We start from the raw sequence: 18,111 nt of genomic DNA, 5'->3' as shown, positions 1-18,111 counted from the left end.
CCATTTATAGTGTTTGTTGAACTTCATAGACACTGACATGTAGCTGAGACTGGCCAATTTTTTTTAACAGTTTTTTAACTAAAGGTCTAGCCATAAAGTCACAAGTTAATTAGGCCACAATTTACAACATCTATGCTGCATGGTAATGAGTAACACTAATGAAAATCATGCACTTTAAATGTAATTATTTTTTGACGCTGCTTGTAATTAGTGGTTCTTGCAACTCTTGCAGCACAGTTTGTGCTATGGATATCTTAAATTGTGTGGCTTGCTGAATACATTTGTGCAATTACTTTTCTAAGCAATTGGTTTTATTGTTCCTGGATAATGATGAAAAGAAAAACAAACAAAACAAAAAACCTTTGTTGAATGATGAAGCCAAGCCAAAGGAATGAGTATTGGACTTTGTCCATAGAAACCACCCAGAACACCTTAACAACTGCATAACAATGTCCTGAAAACCACTCACAATGCCTTCATAAGTTCATAGTGATGTCGATTATCCAAAGCAACATGTTATTTTCATGTTGTTCTTGTTGCATATAGGTTTTAGTCAAATATTTGTAGATATAGTTCATTATTTTCTTTCATGTATTTGAACAGTGGTTCATTATTATGAGCAGGGCTTAATGAGATTAGGGCAATGCAATGCAGCAATTGTAGAGTTTGAATAAGTGAAAAGTGTCATTGGTTTGTCTTGCTGTCAAGGTCAGCGTCTTTGTTGAGTCACACTTAAAAGCAGATACCCAGACCAATTCATCTTACTTAATGGTACATTGTAGACCTCTGAATGAGAACAGCAGCTTCTATTGGGCCGGACGTTTCCGAGATCCCCTCTGACTATGTTTTCATTCCAGTCCTCCTCTCAATCAATTAATCAATGGCATGGCCTAATCAAGCAGGAACAAATTGCTATGCACCCTGCTTAGCTGCACATGGGAAGACATTAGCCATGATTTGCATGCAGTTCAGATTCGCAGAGGGTTTTGGGTCATTTAAGCACTGTGAAACAGCTGATATCAGCCAATGACAGTTTACCACGTTTGCAGCTGAAGTGGCAGTCATCACACTACAGACGAATGCCCGATGAGACTTGGCACAGGATGCACTTGATTTGTCTCCTCAGTGACAGGCGACTAGGGGTGTGCAAATCCACATATTTTAAAAATCATCTTGTTGGTCTATATAATTGGGCTATTTTCAGGTTCACATGAACCCGATCTGACACATTTCTTGGGCAATGTACATAGGACACTTTCTTTTGTTCAAAAACAATTTTACAGAATACAGCTGAATGGAAGAGAATCATGTGGTTTTGATATGTTTTTTAGCTTGACGTGCCATTTTAAAAACACAATGCTTGTGTCAGGATGCTCAAAAACAGATGTGATGCAATAGCAAAATATGTTTGTCTTTTTTAATGGCTGATGCTTTAAAAGGGGATGTAGCTGAAGATGGAACTTTTTCCAGAAGGTTTTACTAACAAGCTTTTGTTTGTTTGTTAAAAAAATCAAAATATCATTACTAAAATATCAACATATTATCTTCTGCTTCCATTTCGCAGAAATACATTAGATCACTCAGTCGTGTACCTGAGACGCTCTGGCACTGATATATCTGTTACACAATATAAATAGAATATAACAAGATCTAAAGTCGGAGGAACATTTATACTTTGTTTAATATATCCCCATATCGTCCAGCCCTAAAACTGCTAAAAGGCATTATAGACATAACAGTATGACTGCTTTGAAACAGAGTGTATTGTAAAAAGTGTTATACATATAAAATTGACTTGATTTAAAAGCACATCATTCTGAAAGTATGCTAGATAAATCACACCTGCTAAAAATAACAAAACTACCTAGAAAATAAAATCATAATAAACAAGTCAACTGATCAGTTTTTGGACCAACTAGTCGACCACCGTGTCATCCATTATCTGTGCTTCCATGATCAGAAAGACATTCAGAAAAGCATCTCTGGTCAGCTTCTGATGCTTAAGTTTGTCACAAAAAAACACACATTGAAACAAGGTTGGAAAGCAGCTGTAGTTTTGGCAAAATGTTTAAACAGTTCAGATTCCTATCATTTGGATGAAACACTGCATCTGAACCAATTACAAAGCAGTGACGATGGTGTGCAGCCACTGAGGAAGCTAGTTACTGAGCTTGAAATGTGATGGCCAGCCAATTGGAGCATAGTTCATTGCAGCGTTATTGATGTGATTAATAGGCCAAAGTAAGTGTTGGAAGTCTAACATGTTGCTCACTATGAATAATTTATGGCCCTGGGCATGGCACTTCTCTTTGAAGTTCCTCTTTGAAGCCAACCCCAAAAAGAAACAAGTTAAATTTTCACAGGACTAAAATATTTATCTGTAATGACCCAAGCTCCTCGCTCAGTCTTGGACTGAAAGTGGTGTTAAAGTGATTGAAACGATCAAAGGTTTTAGAAGCTGAGATCTGTTGGGACTGGGAAATAAAGCACACATCTGTGTAGATAATCACCTCTCAGGTGATTGAAATGTCTCTGGTTGGTACATTTAATGCCTGAGGATTGAGGACTATGCTTTTTATATTTGGACATTGCAAATTTGAGACAGATTATCTTCGATCGCAAAAAACAGCACAAAATCCTTGTAAAAAAAGGGAGGAATACTGTGAGACAAATACATCTATATTGCTTAAATAGTGAAGACAATATGACTATTTTAAGTAGATTATTTTATTTGAAAATGTAGAAAATATTCTTTCAAAATATTTTAAATAAGAGTGAACTGACACAAATTATAGCACAGCTCATGCAATATTTCATGCAGATACAATATGTTTATCCTCCGGGTAATTTTTGGACAATGATTTAAAGCAGAGTGTATTGTGTCCTAAATATAGTTGAAGGAAAAATAATACAAAACCAAAATAACAAAGACTAACATCAAATAAAAATGGCATTCTGCTTAAAACTAGACTCTTCAGGAAGTGCTCAATTTATTTTAAAATTTGAAGTCTAATCATCCATATTAATGAAACTGTTCATTATGGTAGCTCTGATGCCTTTAGCAGCTTAATTCTTTTTGGAGCTTCCTCATCAAAGTGCTACTTCAATGTCCACATTAATGGAGTTCCTAACGGAAGTTCGGGAAGATCACAGTGCTAAGTGCCCCCTTTTCATAGTGATGTCCAGGGTAGGAACTTTCATCTTTAGTTGAGTTATTTGCTCAGGCCTTTCCATTAGAGCCAGAAAAAAACTGCTTACCCTTTTTCATTCCCTCTTATAGATTATATGAGCATGTGAGGCTGTGAAGTCAGATATGAATAGCATTTCTCTGCTTGTTGCTCTCTGCAATTGCCTTTTTATTTTAATATTATATATGAAGTTCAGATATATGTGATTGTGAAAATCAATAGAAATATTTTTCTTAAAACATTGATGTGATATGAAAGTAATAAGCAAACTGTTTTATTTTTTAATGAAATATTTAAAACAAATATTTTTATAATAAAAAGAATATTGATTTTTGTTTTTCTTCTACTTTCTCTGGTGTCTCAGGGATTCTGTATAAGGGAAGTGGTGAGAATATCTTCCTCTCCCAGCTTCCTCCCGTTATCAGCACCATAATGGGGAATGGCAGGCGCAGAAGCATCTCCTGTCCGAGCTGTAATGGGCAGGCGGAGGGAAACAAACTGCTGGCTCCTGTTGCTCTCGCATGGGGCATCGATGGTAGCCTGTATGTTGGCGACTTCAATTACATCAGACGGATCTATCCGTCAGGCAATGTCACCAGTGTCATGGAGCTCAGGTGAGTGAGTACAACTGAATGTGTGATTTAGTAGCATGGCATCATGGAAAGCTTGCAGAGTACTTGAGACATTTTGTGACAAATCACAGAATCCTGAGAGGCAGCATCTAGAGATTATCTCTCAACAAAGCATTTAATAGCATAACTATTTTTAGTTTAAAAACATAGTCCTCATAAAAAGGAGAGTTTGCTTAATAGCGGCAGTAATTCTCACAGCAGGTGATTTGAAGCCCGACAGTAATTGTCATGAAAGTTATTGGTGAATGCTGTGAATTTGTAAGCAGTGCTTTGATAGCTGTAGCAGCACTGGTTGAAAGGGGTTGAATTTAGAGATGTTTAGATTTTAGACCGCTGTGCATTACACTGTTAGAAAGGTAAACTCTGATCAACTCCTGTTCACCACACATTCTCAGTTTGAGGGTGATTTGTCTTACCCAGTCCTTTTTTAAATTTAATTTCAGATCTACATATTTTTTGAAATATATTTTTAGAATAGACAAGTAGAATTTTTTTCAACACATTGCCAAACACAGTATGAATGATTAGTGGAAGGATCTAAGGATTAGAATTGTTATTGTTAACTAAAGCTTAAACTAAAATTATTACAATTGTTTTAATTAACTGAAGCAAAGCTGAAATCTAAATGTTTTAAAAACGTAAAAAAATTAAATAAATAGAAATGTTGCCTTGGCAGCTAACTGAAATAATTAAATAAAGTTGAAATAATTAAATAAAGTTAAAATACAAAAATGACTAGAACAAAAACTGAAATAAAAATAAATTAATGCTAAAAAGGATAACACTTTTTTTTTTTACCTTGTCCAAGGAAGAAAGACACCACCAGCCCTGCATACCCTAGTTAAAACTTGTAACTAGATGTAGTACATACATATAAATACATACCTAAATATCACTAAAAACATATTTTAAGGATACTTCCAGCCCTGGAAACATGAATAAATGATTTAAACAATAATTTAACAAATTTAAATGTGTACAGCTCTGTTTTTTTAAAACCAGCACTTAACCATCATTGTAAAATATGTTATATCATGTACTCCTTTGATTTCAATTGGCAACATGTTCCAGAGTTGGAAGCCCTTTACAGAAAAGCTCTTTGCCCTTGTGTAGTTCTACGAAAATCAATTCTACAATTTCCACCTACTGTACTCCTAGTGGTTCTACTATTACCATACTATTACATTGGTTACCAGTGGTGCCTTATAATGCAAACATTTAAAAATCAGTTCTATATATGACAATTTTATAAAATTAAGCATATTTTGTTTTTTAAATATGACAGTGATGCTATCAATTTGGCTTTTTATCTATTATTTTTAGAGACTGATTATACTACACCTTAATTTTTTATTTATTACAGAGTCATTTGTTTGAGTCTAGACTGTAATACAGTAAGACATACAGTATGAGACAAAAAAAGTTACAAAACAAAACAGTTACCATAAAATAACAAAAGCACATTACAGAATTACTACATTTGAAAGTTAAATGAAAATGAAAATTGACAATATGAAAAAAAAGAAAAGAAAAATAATAAGCTCAAAGTATTATAATATTTTAAATAATTAAAAAATAATGCACAATATTAATTAAATAAATAATAATAAATATAAATAAATACTATAATTATATTTAAATAATATTAAAATATTTAAGAATTGTTAAGGGTTCAATTTAAAGGTATCCTCAATTGGATTGTGAAGAATAAATACAGTGGTCACCAGTGGGTTCCTGAATTAGATGGACAAGGGGGTGATGTGAACTAAATAGAATAAGTGTATACTATTTTACCTAAACTTGTCTCACAATATTTTCTTACTTTATCTTTCCCTTCTTTTTTCAAACTAACCAAAGAAATAAGGATTTCAGGCACAGGTAGGTTATATTACAATACATGGTCACAGTTTTTGTTGATGTGAATAGAGGGCCGATCCTCAAAGCACATGACCGGCCACAGGTGTCGCACATAAACTGGCTAAATGTTGTTATTTTTGAAGGAAATTGTATGTGTTACAAAATTTTAGATGGGATAGAACCCTTTGGGACACATTGTTATTGAAATATCTTCAAATGGATTTATAAGTCCAAAGGGTGTATATAGAAAACTAACTTAGTTTAGTTACCAATCCCAGAAGATATTTTCCCAGGCATATTTTATGAGAGATGCACATCACCTTTTTCTGACTGTCAAAAAGATTTACTCGAGCCATGCAAGAGGACTTTGGATTATGATGCAGTGGCCAACACTCTAGGCCTTTAGCTGAAAGAAGATTTTCACATTTGGATTTTACACAGGCCAGTGCCTATGAGTGTGAATTGGTTTCCAAACAGTCCAAGACATTGATCGAATAAAACGGACTCAGTGTGCAAGAAAAGCATTGAAATGGCTTTTGATAAAACGTGAAAAAATGTGTTTGATCCCAGAGGAGAATGTCACCGAGCTCTACACCATCATCTACAAAGTCCTGACTTGACTGGTCATTTAACCACTAATGGCATGTCTGGAGGGGCCACACTACCTCATTCAGTGAGGTGCAGACTGATTGGGAGGCAGAATTAATGAATGCAAATAAGCGTAGCTCTCTGAAAAGCCATCAGTTGTTGACAGTCATTAAGATATGCATATCATCACCGCATCGCAGAGAACCTTTCCCCGCAAGGGAACGAGAATGATTGAAATGATCTGGCAGTCTTGAAGTCGTCATCACAGCCTCCACAAATATGTTCCAGTCACATCACATTTACTTCCCTTTCACACATTCTTTTTTCTTCTTCCCATCTGTCAGGAGCTCACACCCTTTTGATAGATGCGTAAAAACGTGCTGCAATTCTTTCAATGTCTTTAATGATATTAATATTCTAATCAGTCTCTCATTTCATCTGCCATCTCCAATTGCAATGTCAGACCAATAATTTATTGTCGCACTGCCTCAGCTTGACAGCAGACTAATGTCTTAACTAATAATGCTACTGTTTATATATTTCTCCCCAAGTAACAATCCCGCTCACCGCTACTACCTGACCACGGATCCGGTGACGGGCCGGCTGTATGTGTCCGACACCAACTCCAGGCGCATCTACAGCCCGCAGACACTCCTGGCCAGCTCAGAACTCCAGCAGAACGTGGAGGTGGTGGCGGGAACAGGAGACCACTGTCTGCCTTTTGACGAAGCTCAGTGTGGAGATGGAGGTCCAGCCACCGAAGCTCTCCTCACGGGACCCAAAGGTATTGTTAGAGGATCATTAAAACTGATCATCAAAAGGGTCATGCATTCATTTCACAAAAGGAGTCAAATAAGAAGGGTTCTTCAAACTGCTAAAATGCTTGAGACGAATCTTCTGAGGCATACAACACACTTTGATTGACATGAAAGATCATCCCAAAGCTCTGTGAGCTTTTAACAGTGTATTATGTACTGAGGTTTTTGATTGGCGCCTCAGCGAGGGAAATGGGAACTGACAGCCTCGGGATAGGTACTAAATTATTTGACTGAGCCAGACACAACAGATTGATGAAGCTGTTTTGAACGTTTTGTGACTTCACCGACATAAATTTAAAGGGTCACACTTGCCTGGAGAATATAGACAACCTATTTCATATAATCTCATCAGGCAGAAAAAGAGATGTTTTCATTGTTTTGCAATAAAATGTCATTCACACATGAATGCACATATGGCATGATGGATACATTAGGTATCATATTTCCTGTGTAGACGGGGAACGTAATGCGTTGAATTGATGGGATGTGTGCAGAGATCTACATTCTGGATGTTATAACTATAAAAAAGTCAGAAGCATTAATGCATGCATGCCTTTTCCTCGTTTTTTGACTGAGATTTTTGCTATAACGTCAGTTCACTTCACTGTGTTTTTGCCAGGCACACAGTACACTCTTCGTGCTATCACTCAGCTAAGCACGAATTTACCAAGCAGCAGTTACTATAGCAACCCACACTTTTATAATTTGGGCTTAAAAGTGGGTTTGATGCTTTCCCACTCCATTCTTTTGTCAAATACCTTGAGTTGACTTACAGACCGACTGAGACGGAGTGAGGGAGAGCGAGCAGAAATGCTGGAGGGAGGGAGGGAGAGATGTTCTAATACATCCTATTCCACTTTCTCCTTAAGAAATAATTCAGCAGTGGGAGGCAAGATGTGAATAATTGAGGGCGATGCTTTCTGCAGTGACCTGAATAATGGGAAGCCAAACACGACACATGTACCCGCTGCCTGGATCAGGCAAGCAAAGAGCACAGCTGTGTGACCTGCACATTTCGTTCCTTCCTCTCATCTCTCCAGGGATCGCCGTTGACAAGAACGGACTGATCTACTTTGTGGATGGGACCGTCATCCGGAAGGTGGATCCAAACGGCATCATCTCCACCCTGCTGGGGTCCAATGACCTTGCCTCTGCTCGACCTCTGAGCTGTGACTCAGTTATGGACATCCATCAGGTGAAAAGTTAAAATTCTTAAATCAACACGCTAAAGCCATTTATCAGACCGTCAGTGACCTAAATGAGTTTTGGTCTTGGTTAATGTCGTTTGTTTATTTTTCATACAGTGTGATTTTGGAAACAATGAAGTGATCGGCTGTTATGTTTTTTTTTTTTTTTTTATACAAATACTGATGCTGAAATCTACAGTAAAAAAAGAAAGGCCAGTGGTTGATATAATACTCAAATACACATAATACTAGGGCAAAGATATACACAAAATTGGTTAAAATTAAATAGTTGTTATTTTTTACTCAAAATTAAAAAGAAAACATTATCACTTTACAATAAGATAAATGTTCTTTACATTTATTATTCTATGTTATTCATTAATATCATGAACAATGAATAACAATTAAAAATGAAATTATTAAATATTATTACATTTATTATTATAGGTTAATATTAATTTAGAAATATAATATTGTGATGTTATATTCATGTTTATTAACATTAAACATGAATTCATTAAAAAATATTTAATTTATTATTCTTGGTTGATATTCATTTCTAAATTATATTATTGTTCATGTTTGTTTAAAATTAAATTAAATAAAAATGTTATTATTCAAGATTAATATTAATTTATAAATACACTATTGTTTATAGTTAATTAAATCATTTTAATTATTTAATGTTAATATTATTTCATAAATATACTAGTTCATGTTTGTTCATAATACAATAAAAATGTTAATGTAGAAATTATGTAGAAAATGCAATTAATCTATATTCATAAATGCCGTAAAAAATAGTGTTCATTGTTGTTTCTCAAAATCTATTTCATTAATGTTAACATATGCATCCTTATTGAAAATGATCTATCGATAGTTCTGGGAAAATACCATATTTGTTAATAAGGAAGGAATACATTTTGCCTAAGTGAAGTTATATAAAGTATAATATCTACTTATCTTATTGAACGATGCATTTTTTTCTCATTCATCTGCCTTTTAGGTGTCTTTAGAATGGCCGACAGATCTGACTGTTAGTCCGATGGATAACTCATTGTTTGTGCTGGATGGCAGTGTAGTTTTGCGGATCACTGAGGAGGGGCAGGTCAGCGTGGCAGCAGGCAGACCCCTCCACTGCCCCATGCCTTCTACAGACATCTTGGTGACAGAAACACAGCGAGCCACGCACACCCATCTGGAATCCCCAAGCGCCATTGCTGTCTCCTTCAATGGAGTGCTGCACATCGTGGAGACAGACGAGAGGAAGATGAGCCGCATACGCAGCGTGGCAGCAGATGGCGAAATCACTCACCTGGTGGGGGCGCCTTCAGACTGCGACTGCAAGACCGACGTCAACTGTGATTGTTACCTAACAGGAGACGGCTTCGCTAAAGATGCTCGGCTAAATGGGCCGTCTTCCCTCGTGGCAGCTCCGGATGGAACCCTGTTCGTGGCCGACCTGGGTAACATTCGAATTCGCGTCATTGGAAAAAACAAGCCTGCACTTAACAGCATGGGCCTGTACGAAGTGGCATCGTCTGCGAAGCAGGAAGTGTACATGTTTGACATTAATGGCACACACCAGCATACGGCCAACCTGATCACTGGAGACTTCAAATATAACTTCAGCTACAGCAATGAGGGAGATCTGACCTCAGTGGCCGACAGTCATGGGAACACGCTACGGATTCGCAGAGATGCCAGCCGCCTTCCTGTCCGCATCGTTGCACCTGACAACCAGGTTATTTGGCTAACTGTAGGCTCGAGTGGTGGGCTGAAGACCCTTGGCACACAGGGGCGTGAACAGGTGCTGCTAACTTACCATGGCAACAGTGGTCTCCTGGCAACCAAGAGCACTGCCAATGGATGGACAACATTCTATGAGTAAGAATGTTTGAGCATTTCTGCTTGTTGCTCGTGCTTGCCAGGACAAATATCTCTATAATTATTGCTCAACATCAGCCTGTAACTTACTTAACCAGTTGAAATAACTTCTATAATTAATCAGACTTTTGCCTGGTGAGTAATAAAATAGGAAAAATCAGAGACTTACATTTGAAATAGTACCTACACAAGGGGTCGGCAACTCCGGTGCTGGAGGGCCACTGTCCTGCAGAGTTTAGCTCCAACCCAAATCAAACACACCTGAACAAGCTAATCAAGGTCTTCAGGATTACAAGGCGGCTACAGGCAGTTGAGTTTTTATCAAGCTTGGAGCTAAACTCTGCAGAACAATGGCCATCCAGGACCGAAGTTGCCCATCTCTGACCTAAACCATTTCCAGGGACCACTATCCACCTTATTCCACAGCTATTTCCCAAGAATCTGCAAGATTTCTGATTTAATAGCTGCTATAGGTAAACATATACAAGAATAACAAAGTGCAGTAAACTGTAAAACGAATTGCGCTACAATGTTTATGAAAATGAATTAAAATAATATGATAACAAATACCCTTTTGCAACATTAAACAGCATGACGGACTGATTTTGTATAAAGTAACTGAATAATTCAAATGCCTTTTAAACTTTGTGCTTATTCATATGGGTTACATTAAATTCAGCACCTTAATATCACTCTCTCTTTCAGCTATGACACAGAGGGAAGACTGACCAATGTAACCTTTCCTACTGGAGTGGTGACCAGTCTGGCCTATGACATGGATACTGTTTCTACAGTAGAAAGAGAAAGTTTTGAACGAGATGAAGCTGCAACCATAACGACAAACCAGTCAGCAATTCAGACCGTCCTCACATTACACCAAGGTAACCCTTGTGTAAACAGACAAATCAAATAGATGCCCTTGCATTCTCACAGGATTTTTTAAATGTTCTAGCTTTTCTGCTAATTTATGTTGCCTTTTTGCAGATCAGCTGAAGAACAACTATGTGATTGGTTACGACCACTCCTTGTGGATTCTGTATGCCAATGGAATGAACACTCACTACCAGACCGAACCACATATTCTGGCTGGCGCATCCTCCCCTACGCTGGCACGGAGAAATATGACCCTACCTGATGACAGCGGGCAAAACTTGGTGGAGTGGCGTTTTCGTAAAGAGCAGACGAGGACGAAGGTCACAGTGTTTGGACGCAAGTTACGAGTATGTACTGAAGTCCAATTACAGATGAGAAAGAACAAGTCTAATTCTCGTTGAAAATAACCACTAGACCATTTCATTCTTAAATCTATTAGCCTTTCTTTAACACAAAGCACTTGACATCTGTCTTGACCTCATTCATAATACGAAAATTTAAAAATCACGCAAGATTTCTTGCTATGTTTTTTTACTAAAAGATGATTTAATAGTTTGAAAATGAAACCGAGTCACTTAGTTTTATTAAGTTAAACTATTAATCATGAGACTCATGTTCACACAAAGAATCAAGTCAAAATGTCTGTTGGAAACCAAGGCAACTGACAGATAAAAAAAAATCTGCCAATTTTCTAGTCAATTTTCTGCCATTTTACTGTTGCCATACCAATTTTGTGTCTCTTCTCCGCCTGCACTTCAAGGTAAATGGACGGAACATTTTGTCTGTTGATTATGACCGAGCGATGAGGATTGAAAAGATCTATGATGATCACCGTAAATTCCTTCTGAAGATTGGTTATGACACTGCAGGTCAGCCCACTCTCTGGATGCCAAGTAGCAAGCTGCTTCCTGTCAACCTTACTCGCAATAGCAACGGGCAGTTGAGTGCCATACACTGGGGCTCTGTCTCAGAGAGGGTAGAGTATGATGGACAAGGCCGTCTGCTTTCTAGGACATTTCCTGATGGGAAGACCTGGAGCTACACTTATCTGGAGAAGGTAAAGGCCAGCGGAAATTGCTTTTAGTGATGTATGTGATATACAGTAGACATCAAGAGTTTTTGTCAGTTGACTCTGTCACGTGTACACTGCTTACCAATATATACACACATACGTAGGGTGCATTTATTTGATTAAAAATGCAATGAAAACAGTACAATTATCACATCAAAGAAGCATACAATAACAACAAACTTTTGGAAACTGAAACATGATACCACATTATCCACATTTCCAACCCTTATCCACATTTTCAAAGATGGAGCATCCATACTCTTCCAATGCTATGGATTCTCCTGTATTGAAGAAGTTCAAAGTCCAGAAGTGTATTCTTCTAGTATTATACTACAGGGCCGTTGAATGCTTGAATCTGATTGGTTGACGAACGTTCTAAGGTGTGCATTATTTTCAGGGGAACGCACGGCTAAAGTAGTTCCAGGCAGGTCTTGACCACATTACAGTTCCATAACACTTCGCGTAGTCAACCGTAATAACGGAAAATAGGATACAATTCATAACAAGAAAAAGCATTTAGCCCCATGCGCTTGATCTGCAATTTTCAATGTCTAGCTTCACAATCAATAGAAACATGCAGTTTAATTTTAATAAATAAAGTATATAGTCCTATCTATAATCAATACGGATTTTTATTGCAGATAATATAACAAATAAATAATTATTGATAGGCCTACTTGTTAAAAGGGCTTTGTGTTTAATTTATTTGGCTATAGTCTACTGTCATCTGTCAATAATGGGAAAAAAAAGAATGAACGAATTAATTAAAACGAATTGAATTAATAAATAAATAATAATATTGACGCACATGCTTTTCTGTCTCATTATTGCAACATCTCTCTCTAATAACTGCATAATGAATGTAATTTGATACTTATGACTGATCATGCCCAAACGCGTATTCAGCGCGTTCAGTCTGTGTTCAAAGTCGGTGTTTAAAATCTGCTGCAGTCGATGAAACCAGTCAGAGAATGTGTCAGCTAGTCGTGTGTCCCCAGCATTAGTCTGCTATCAGCGGCTCAAACCTCCGTTACTAACTCTGAAATGACGTTTTGGAATTAGCAACGGAGGCATGGGATTAGATGCGTAAGAAATTAGTCCTACATACAAGAGCATTTTAATAACAAAAACTTTACAAATGTCTTGAAATACATAATCTGAACAATGTTTCGAGGTGTGGTAACTGTAGTATAAGCGGAATAATTGACTTTAGGCCGTTGAATTATTAGAAAAATAATGCACACCTGAGGTGGTAATGCAGTCACAACGCGAAGCGGAGTTGTCGACAGCGGAACCTGTCGTCAATTATTCCTTACTCGATGTTTGTATAAAGTCCATTGAATAAATTGTTATAAAGAACACAAAGTTTAACATTCAAAGGGACTTTAGAGTTAAACATATATCTAAAAGACATTTTATAATCAATATATATTTTATTATCAATAAGTTTGGGATTTTTGGACATTACAAAAAGAAAGTGATATACTGTACCTTTCTTGTTTAAATATTTAGTACACACATCTGTAATATTAGCAGACATATGATGAAGTTTGACAGTTATGTACGTTGACATATGTTCTCATTAACAACTTACATTGAAGTTATTTAAACCTTGTGTTTATTGTGTTGGTGCTTTTAGACAAGTATCATTCAACTCTTTCTCGTGGATGTCTTCTTGTATATCCATTTTCCAAGCATTTAATTTATCTATTGTTGATTCAGTTCTATATTAAACCATTATGTTATAACATAGAGCTCTTTTCAATTTTTTTATTTCAACATGGAATTATTTCTGTGTTAGCAAAGCTGAATTTTCAGCAGCCATTACTCCACTCTTTAGTGTCACATGATCCTTCAGAAATTCTGGTGATTTGGTGCTCAGAAACATTTATTTTTAATATCAGTTTTCGAAACAGTTGTGCTGCTTTTTTGTGGAAATATATTTATATGAAATATAATTTTTCAGAGAATTGGAGATATGTCCAAGATTCTTTTTTCCTTATAATAAAAATAGACCTTCAAGACATATTATATGATGAGCTCAAGACATGCTTGAACCTTTTCGTCCCTTTAACTGTTTTTTTTTTTGTTGTTGTTTTTTTAGCTTGTTGATATTTAGCATAAGTTGATATTTAGCTAAATGTAATTTTGTTTTCCACAAAAAGGAAAGAAAAAACATATGGGTATAAAGTCATATGAAGGCCAGTAAATTATTTTAATTTTGGATCCCAGTAAGATCCAACTAATGTGAAGATTAACCTAAGAATTAGTTGTTTTTAATTCATCTTGATTTATGCAAGGTATGTTTTCTTCTCTTTCTAGTCCACGGTCCTGATACTGGCGAGTCAGCGGCAGTACGTCTTTGAATTTGACCCACAGGGAGGCCTTTCTGCAGTCACTATGCCCAGTGTGGCACGCTACGCTATGGAGACCATACGCTCTGTCTCTTACTACCGCAACCTTTACCATATGCCTGAGAGTAATGCTTCTGTCGCCGTGGACTACAGTGAGGACGGGAGGCTCCTGAGAGTGGTGCAGCTGGGCACGGGGCGGAGAGTCCTTTACCGGTATCGCTGGCACAATAAACTCTCTGAAGTTCTGTACGACAGCACTCGTGTCAGCTTCACCTACGATGAGACGGCAGGTGTGCTGAAGACGGTCAATCTGCAGCGTGAGGGCTTTATATGCACCATTAGATACAGGCAGCTCGGCCCCCTGGTAGACCGGCAGATCTACCGCTTCAGCGAGGACGGGATGGTAAACGCTCGCTTCGACTATGCTTACGACAGTAGTCTGCGTGTGACGAGTGTTCAGGGGGTTATCAACGAGACCCCGCTGCCCATTGACCTCTATCAGTATGATGACATCTCAGGGAAGGTGGAGCAGTTCGGCAAGTTTGGTGTCATCTATTACGACATCAACCAGATCATCTCCACCTCTGTCATGACTTACACCAAACACTTTGATGGGCACGGCCGGGTCCGAGAAATTCAGTATGAACTCTTCCGTTCTCTGCTCTTCTGGATCACAGTCCAGTATGACGATATGAGCCGAGTCACCAAGCGGGAGATTAAGATTGGCCCGTCCTCCAATGCCACCAAGTATAGCTATGAATATGACGTGGACGGGCAGCTGCAGACCGTCTACCTCAATGAGAAAATGACATGGCGCTACAGCTATGACTTAAATGGGAACATACACCTACTGAGTCCAGCAAACAGCGCACGAATCATGCCTCTACGATATGACCTGCGAGACCGTATAACTCGTCTTGGGGACCTGCAGTATGAGTTGGACGAAGATGGGTTTCTCTGCCAGAGAGGTCCTGAGATCTTCCAATACAACTCCAATGGCCACCTAGAACGTGTCTACAGTAAATCCACCGGGTGGTCTGTCCAGTACCGTTACGATGGTTTGGGAAGAAGAGTCTCCACAAAGTCTAGCATGGGACAGCATCTACAGTTCTTCTATGCTGATCTGAGCTACCCTAGCAGGATAACACATGTCTACAACCATTCAAGCTCACAGATTACCTCTTTATACTATGACCTGCAAGGACACTTGTTTGCAATGGAGATCAGCAATGGAGCAGAGTTCTACATAGCCTGTGATAACATAGGATCACCGCTGGCTGTCTTTGGCAGTGATGGCAACCTCCTCAAGCAGGTTCATTATACGGCCTACGGCGAGGTCTACTCAGACTCCAATCCTGACATGCAGCTGGTGATCGGGTTTCATGGAGGACTTTATGACCCTTTAACAAAACTACTTCATTTCGGAGTGAGGGATTATGACATCATGTCGGGTCGCTGGACTTCACCTGACTTCATGCTGTGGGAGAAAATCAGCAAGAACCCGGGACCTTTCAATCTCTACATGTTCCGAAACAACAACCCAATAAGTAAAGTGCAGAAAGTTAGAGACTACTTAACAGGTATGGCATGGATTCACTGCATCTACTGTATCCACACCTTAAAATAACTTCTGCAAGTAATATATCTGCTACATATTGCACATCCCCCCCCATCATTGTAAATTGTAACTAGATTTTAAATTTATTCATTGATATTTTCTACAGATGTAAACAGCTGGCTGGTCACATTTGGGTTCCATCTCCACAACAGTATTCCTGGTTTCCCCATCCCCATTTCTGAGATGACACAAGCCTCATACGAACTGGCCAAAAGTCAAGTGTGGGATGACCTGACAGTAAGTTTGTTTTAGATGGATATCTTCACATAAGTTTTAGTTATTTGTATTATATTATATTATATTATATTAATTATATTATAGTTTTTTGTACCATTATATATTAAAATAATGGTGGAATTTGTTAAATTAATAATAATTTATGAATATTTTATTATAATAAAAACAACACAAACATTTTTGGAATGGAACTAGAGCTACACGTTTCTCTAAAATATTTATCATCTTTTGTAGGCCAGCTTTGCAGTCCAACAGCATGTCATCCGACAAGCTGAAGCATTTTTAACATTTGGGGATCTGCCACAGGTTGAATTCAGCCATAGCCAAAGGGCTGATAAACCCTGGCTGTGGTTTGCCTCAAGCGATTCATTGATAGGTCGTGGGATCATGTTGGCCCTTTACAAGGGCATTGTGATAACTCGTGCACTAAGCCTGGCTAATGAGGATTGCGTCAAGGTTGCCAACATCCTCAATGGCGCCCTTTACTTGAAAGACTTGCACTTTATTGTGGATGGCAGAGACATGCACTTCTTTGTTAAAATGAATTCTCCTGAAGCAGACCTGGCAGCGCTGCGGCTGACTAGCGGACGGAAAGAACTTGAGAATGCAGTGAACGTAACCGTGTCACAATCCACAGCTGTGTTAGGTGGCCGCACCCGACGGTTCGCAGATGTAGAGTTTCAGAGAGGGGCTCTCTCCCTGCACGTGCGCTACGGGGCATCTCTGGATGAGGAACGAGTGCGTGTTTTAGAGATGGCCCGACAGAGGGCCCTCGCCGTCACATGGGCACGTGAGCAGCAGCGGGTACGAAACGGAGAGGAAGGATCCCGACTATGGACCGAGGGAGAGAAGAGGCAGCTTCTCAGCAGCGGACGGGTGCAAGGCTACGATGGATACTATGTGCTGTCAGTAGAACAGTATCCTGAGCTAGCCGACAGTGTGAACAACATTCAGTTCCTCAGACAAAATGAGATTGGCAAAAGGTAGTGAACAGACCATGATTAGCCACAACCACTACTACTCCTAGTCTAGTAAGAAGAGTACAACCTAGGGGGGAAAAGGAGCATTAAAACAACGCTGTGCGTTGTGAATCATTGTGTTTTCTCAAAACCTATTAAAGGCCTTAACAAGGTTACAGTTCTGGAGCACAATGAAATTATGAACTTAATAGCATCAAGAGACAGGCCAGATTCTGTTGATATCTTTATTTAACTATTTATTGATTATTCATTTTTACAGGCACTATTCAAATATATCCCTAAAGAGAAAAATGACATACCTTTTGAAAAATGAAAATGTTTACATATGCATATCACTGTACCACTGCAAAAATACCACATTTGATGTCAGGTGGTTTATTGTAGCCAGCTATACACTGTAATATTTTTTATATTTATTCAGATTTGTCCCTCTTTCCTGTGCATTTCATGAAAATCATAATAGGAAAAAAATGCTTTTGTTGGAAATCATGTAATTTGCAATGAAAACTCTACTAAATATGATTTTAGGTGTTTTTTGGGTTATTTTTTTATTTATGTCTGGTTCTACTTTGTTACAAAAACATATTGTTTTATAAATTGCATTTGACCGTTTGATTTGCAGTTATTTTACATCATACATTAACTGAATAAACTGTACATGAAACAAATAAAATGGCAGCACAGCACAGAAAATATGTAAATGTCTGTATTTATGTAAATGAGTGTTTATCTGCATATTTTTCAAAATTAAAAGCAATTATTTGCTCATTTGGTTACAGGTCCCAAGGGAAATATTTATGAAAATGATTTGTACTTAAAA

General features: G+C 37.9%; 1 protein-coding gene across 5 annotated transcripts in view; it reads left to right on the top strand.

The window, feature by feature from the left end:
* LOC309505194 (teneurin-3) overlaps positions 1-18,111 on the top strand; it is a 124,588-nt gene extending 106,477 nt beyond the window's left edge. For all 5 annotated transcript variants that reach the window (XM_082178520.1, XM_082178522.1, XM_082178521.1 and 2 more), the window contains 11 exons: positions 3,553-3,802; positions 5,678-5,698; positions 6,817-7,049; positions 8,124-8,278; positions 9,277-10,157; positions 10,863-11,038; positions 11,142-11,377; positions 11,791-12,087; positions 14,425-16,036; positions 16,181-16,311; positions 16,546-18,111. In XM_082178520.1, the coding sequence (XP_082034646.1) occupies positions 3,553-3,802; positions 5,678-5,698; positions 6,817-7,049; positions 8,124-8,278; positions 9,277-10,157; positions 10,863-11,038; positions 11,142-11,377; positions 11,791-12,087; positions 14,425-16,036; positions 16,181-16,311; positions 16,546-17,298 (4,745 nt within the window). In that variant the 3' untranslated portion in view covers positions 17,299-18,111. The remainder of the gene's footprint in view (positions 1-3,552; positions 3,803-5,677; positions 5,699-6,816; positions 7,050-8,123; positions 8,279-9,276; positions 10,158-10,862; positions 11,039-11,141; positions 11,378-11,790; positions 12,088-14,424; positions 16,037-16,180; positions 16,312-16,545) is intronic.

This window comes from Leuciscus leuciscus (genome assembly GCF_965113295.1).
Source record: "Leuciscus leuciscus genome assembly, chromosome: 8".
Taxonomy (NCBI): domain Eukaryota; kingdom Metazoa; phylum Chordata; class Actinopteri; order Cypriniformes; family Leuciscidae; genus Leuciscus; species Leuciscus leuciscus.
Note: the sequence above shows the minus strand (reverse complement) of the source record. Positions and strands in the feature narration are given on the sequence as shown.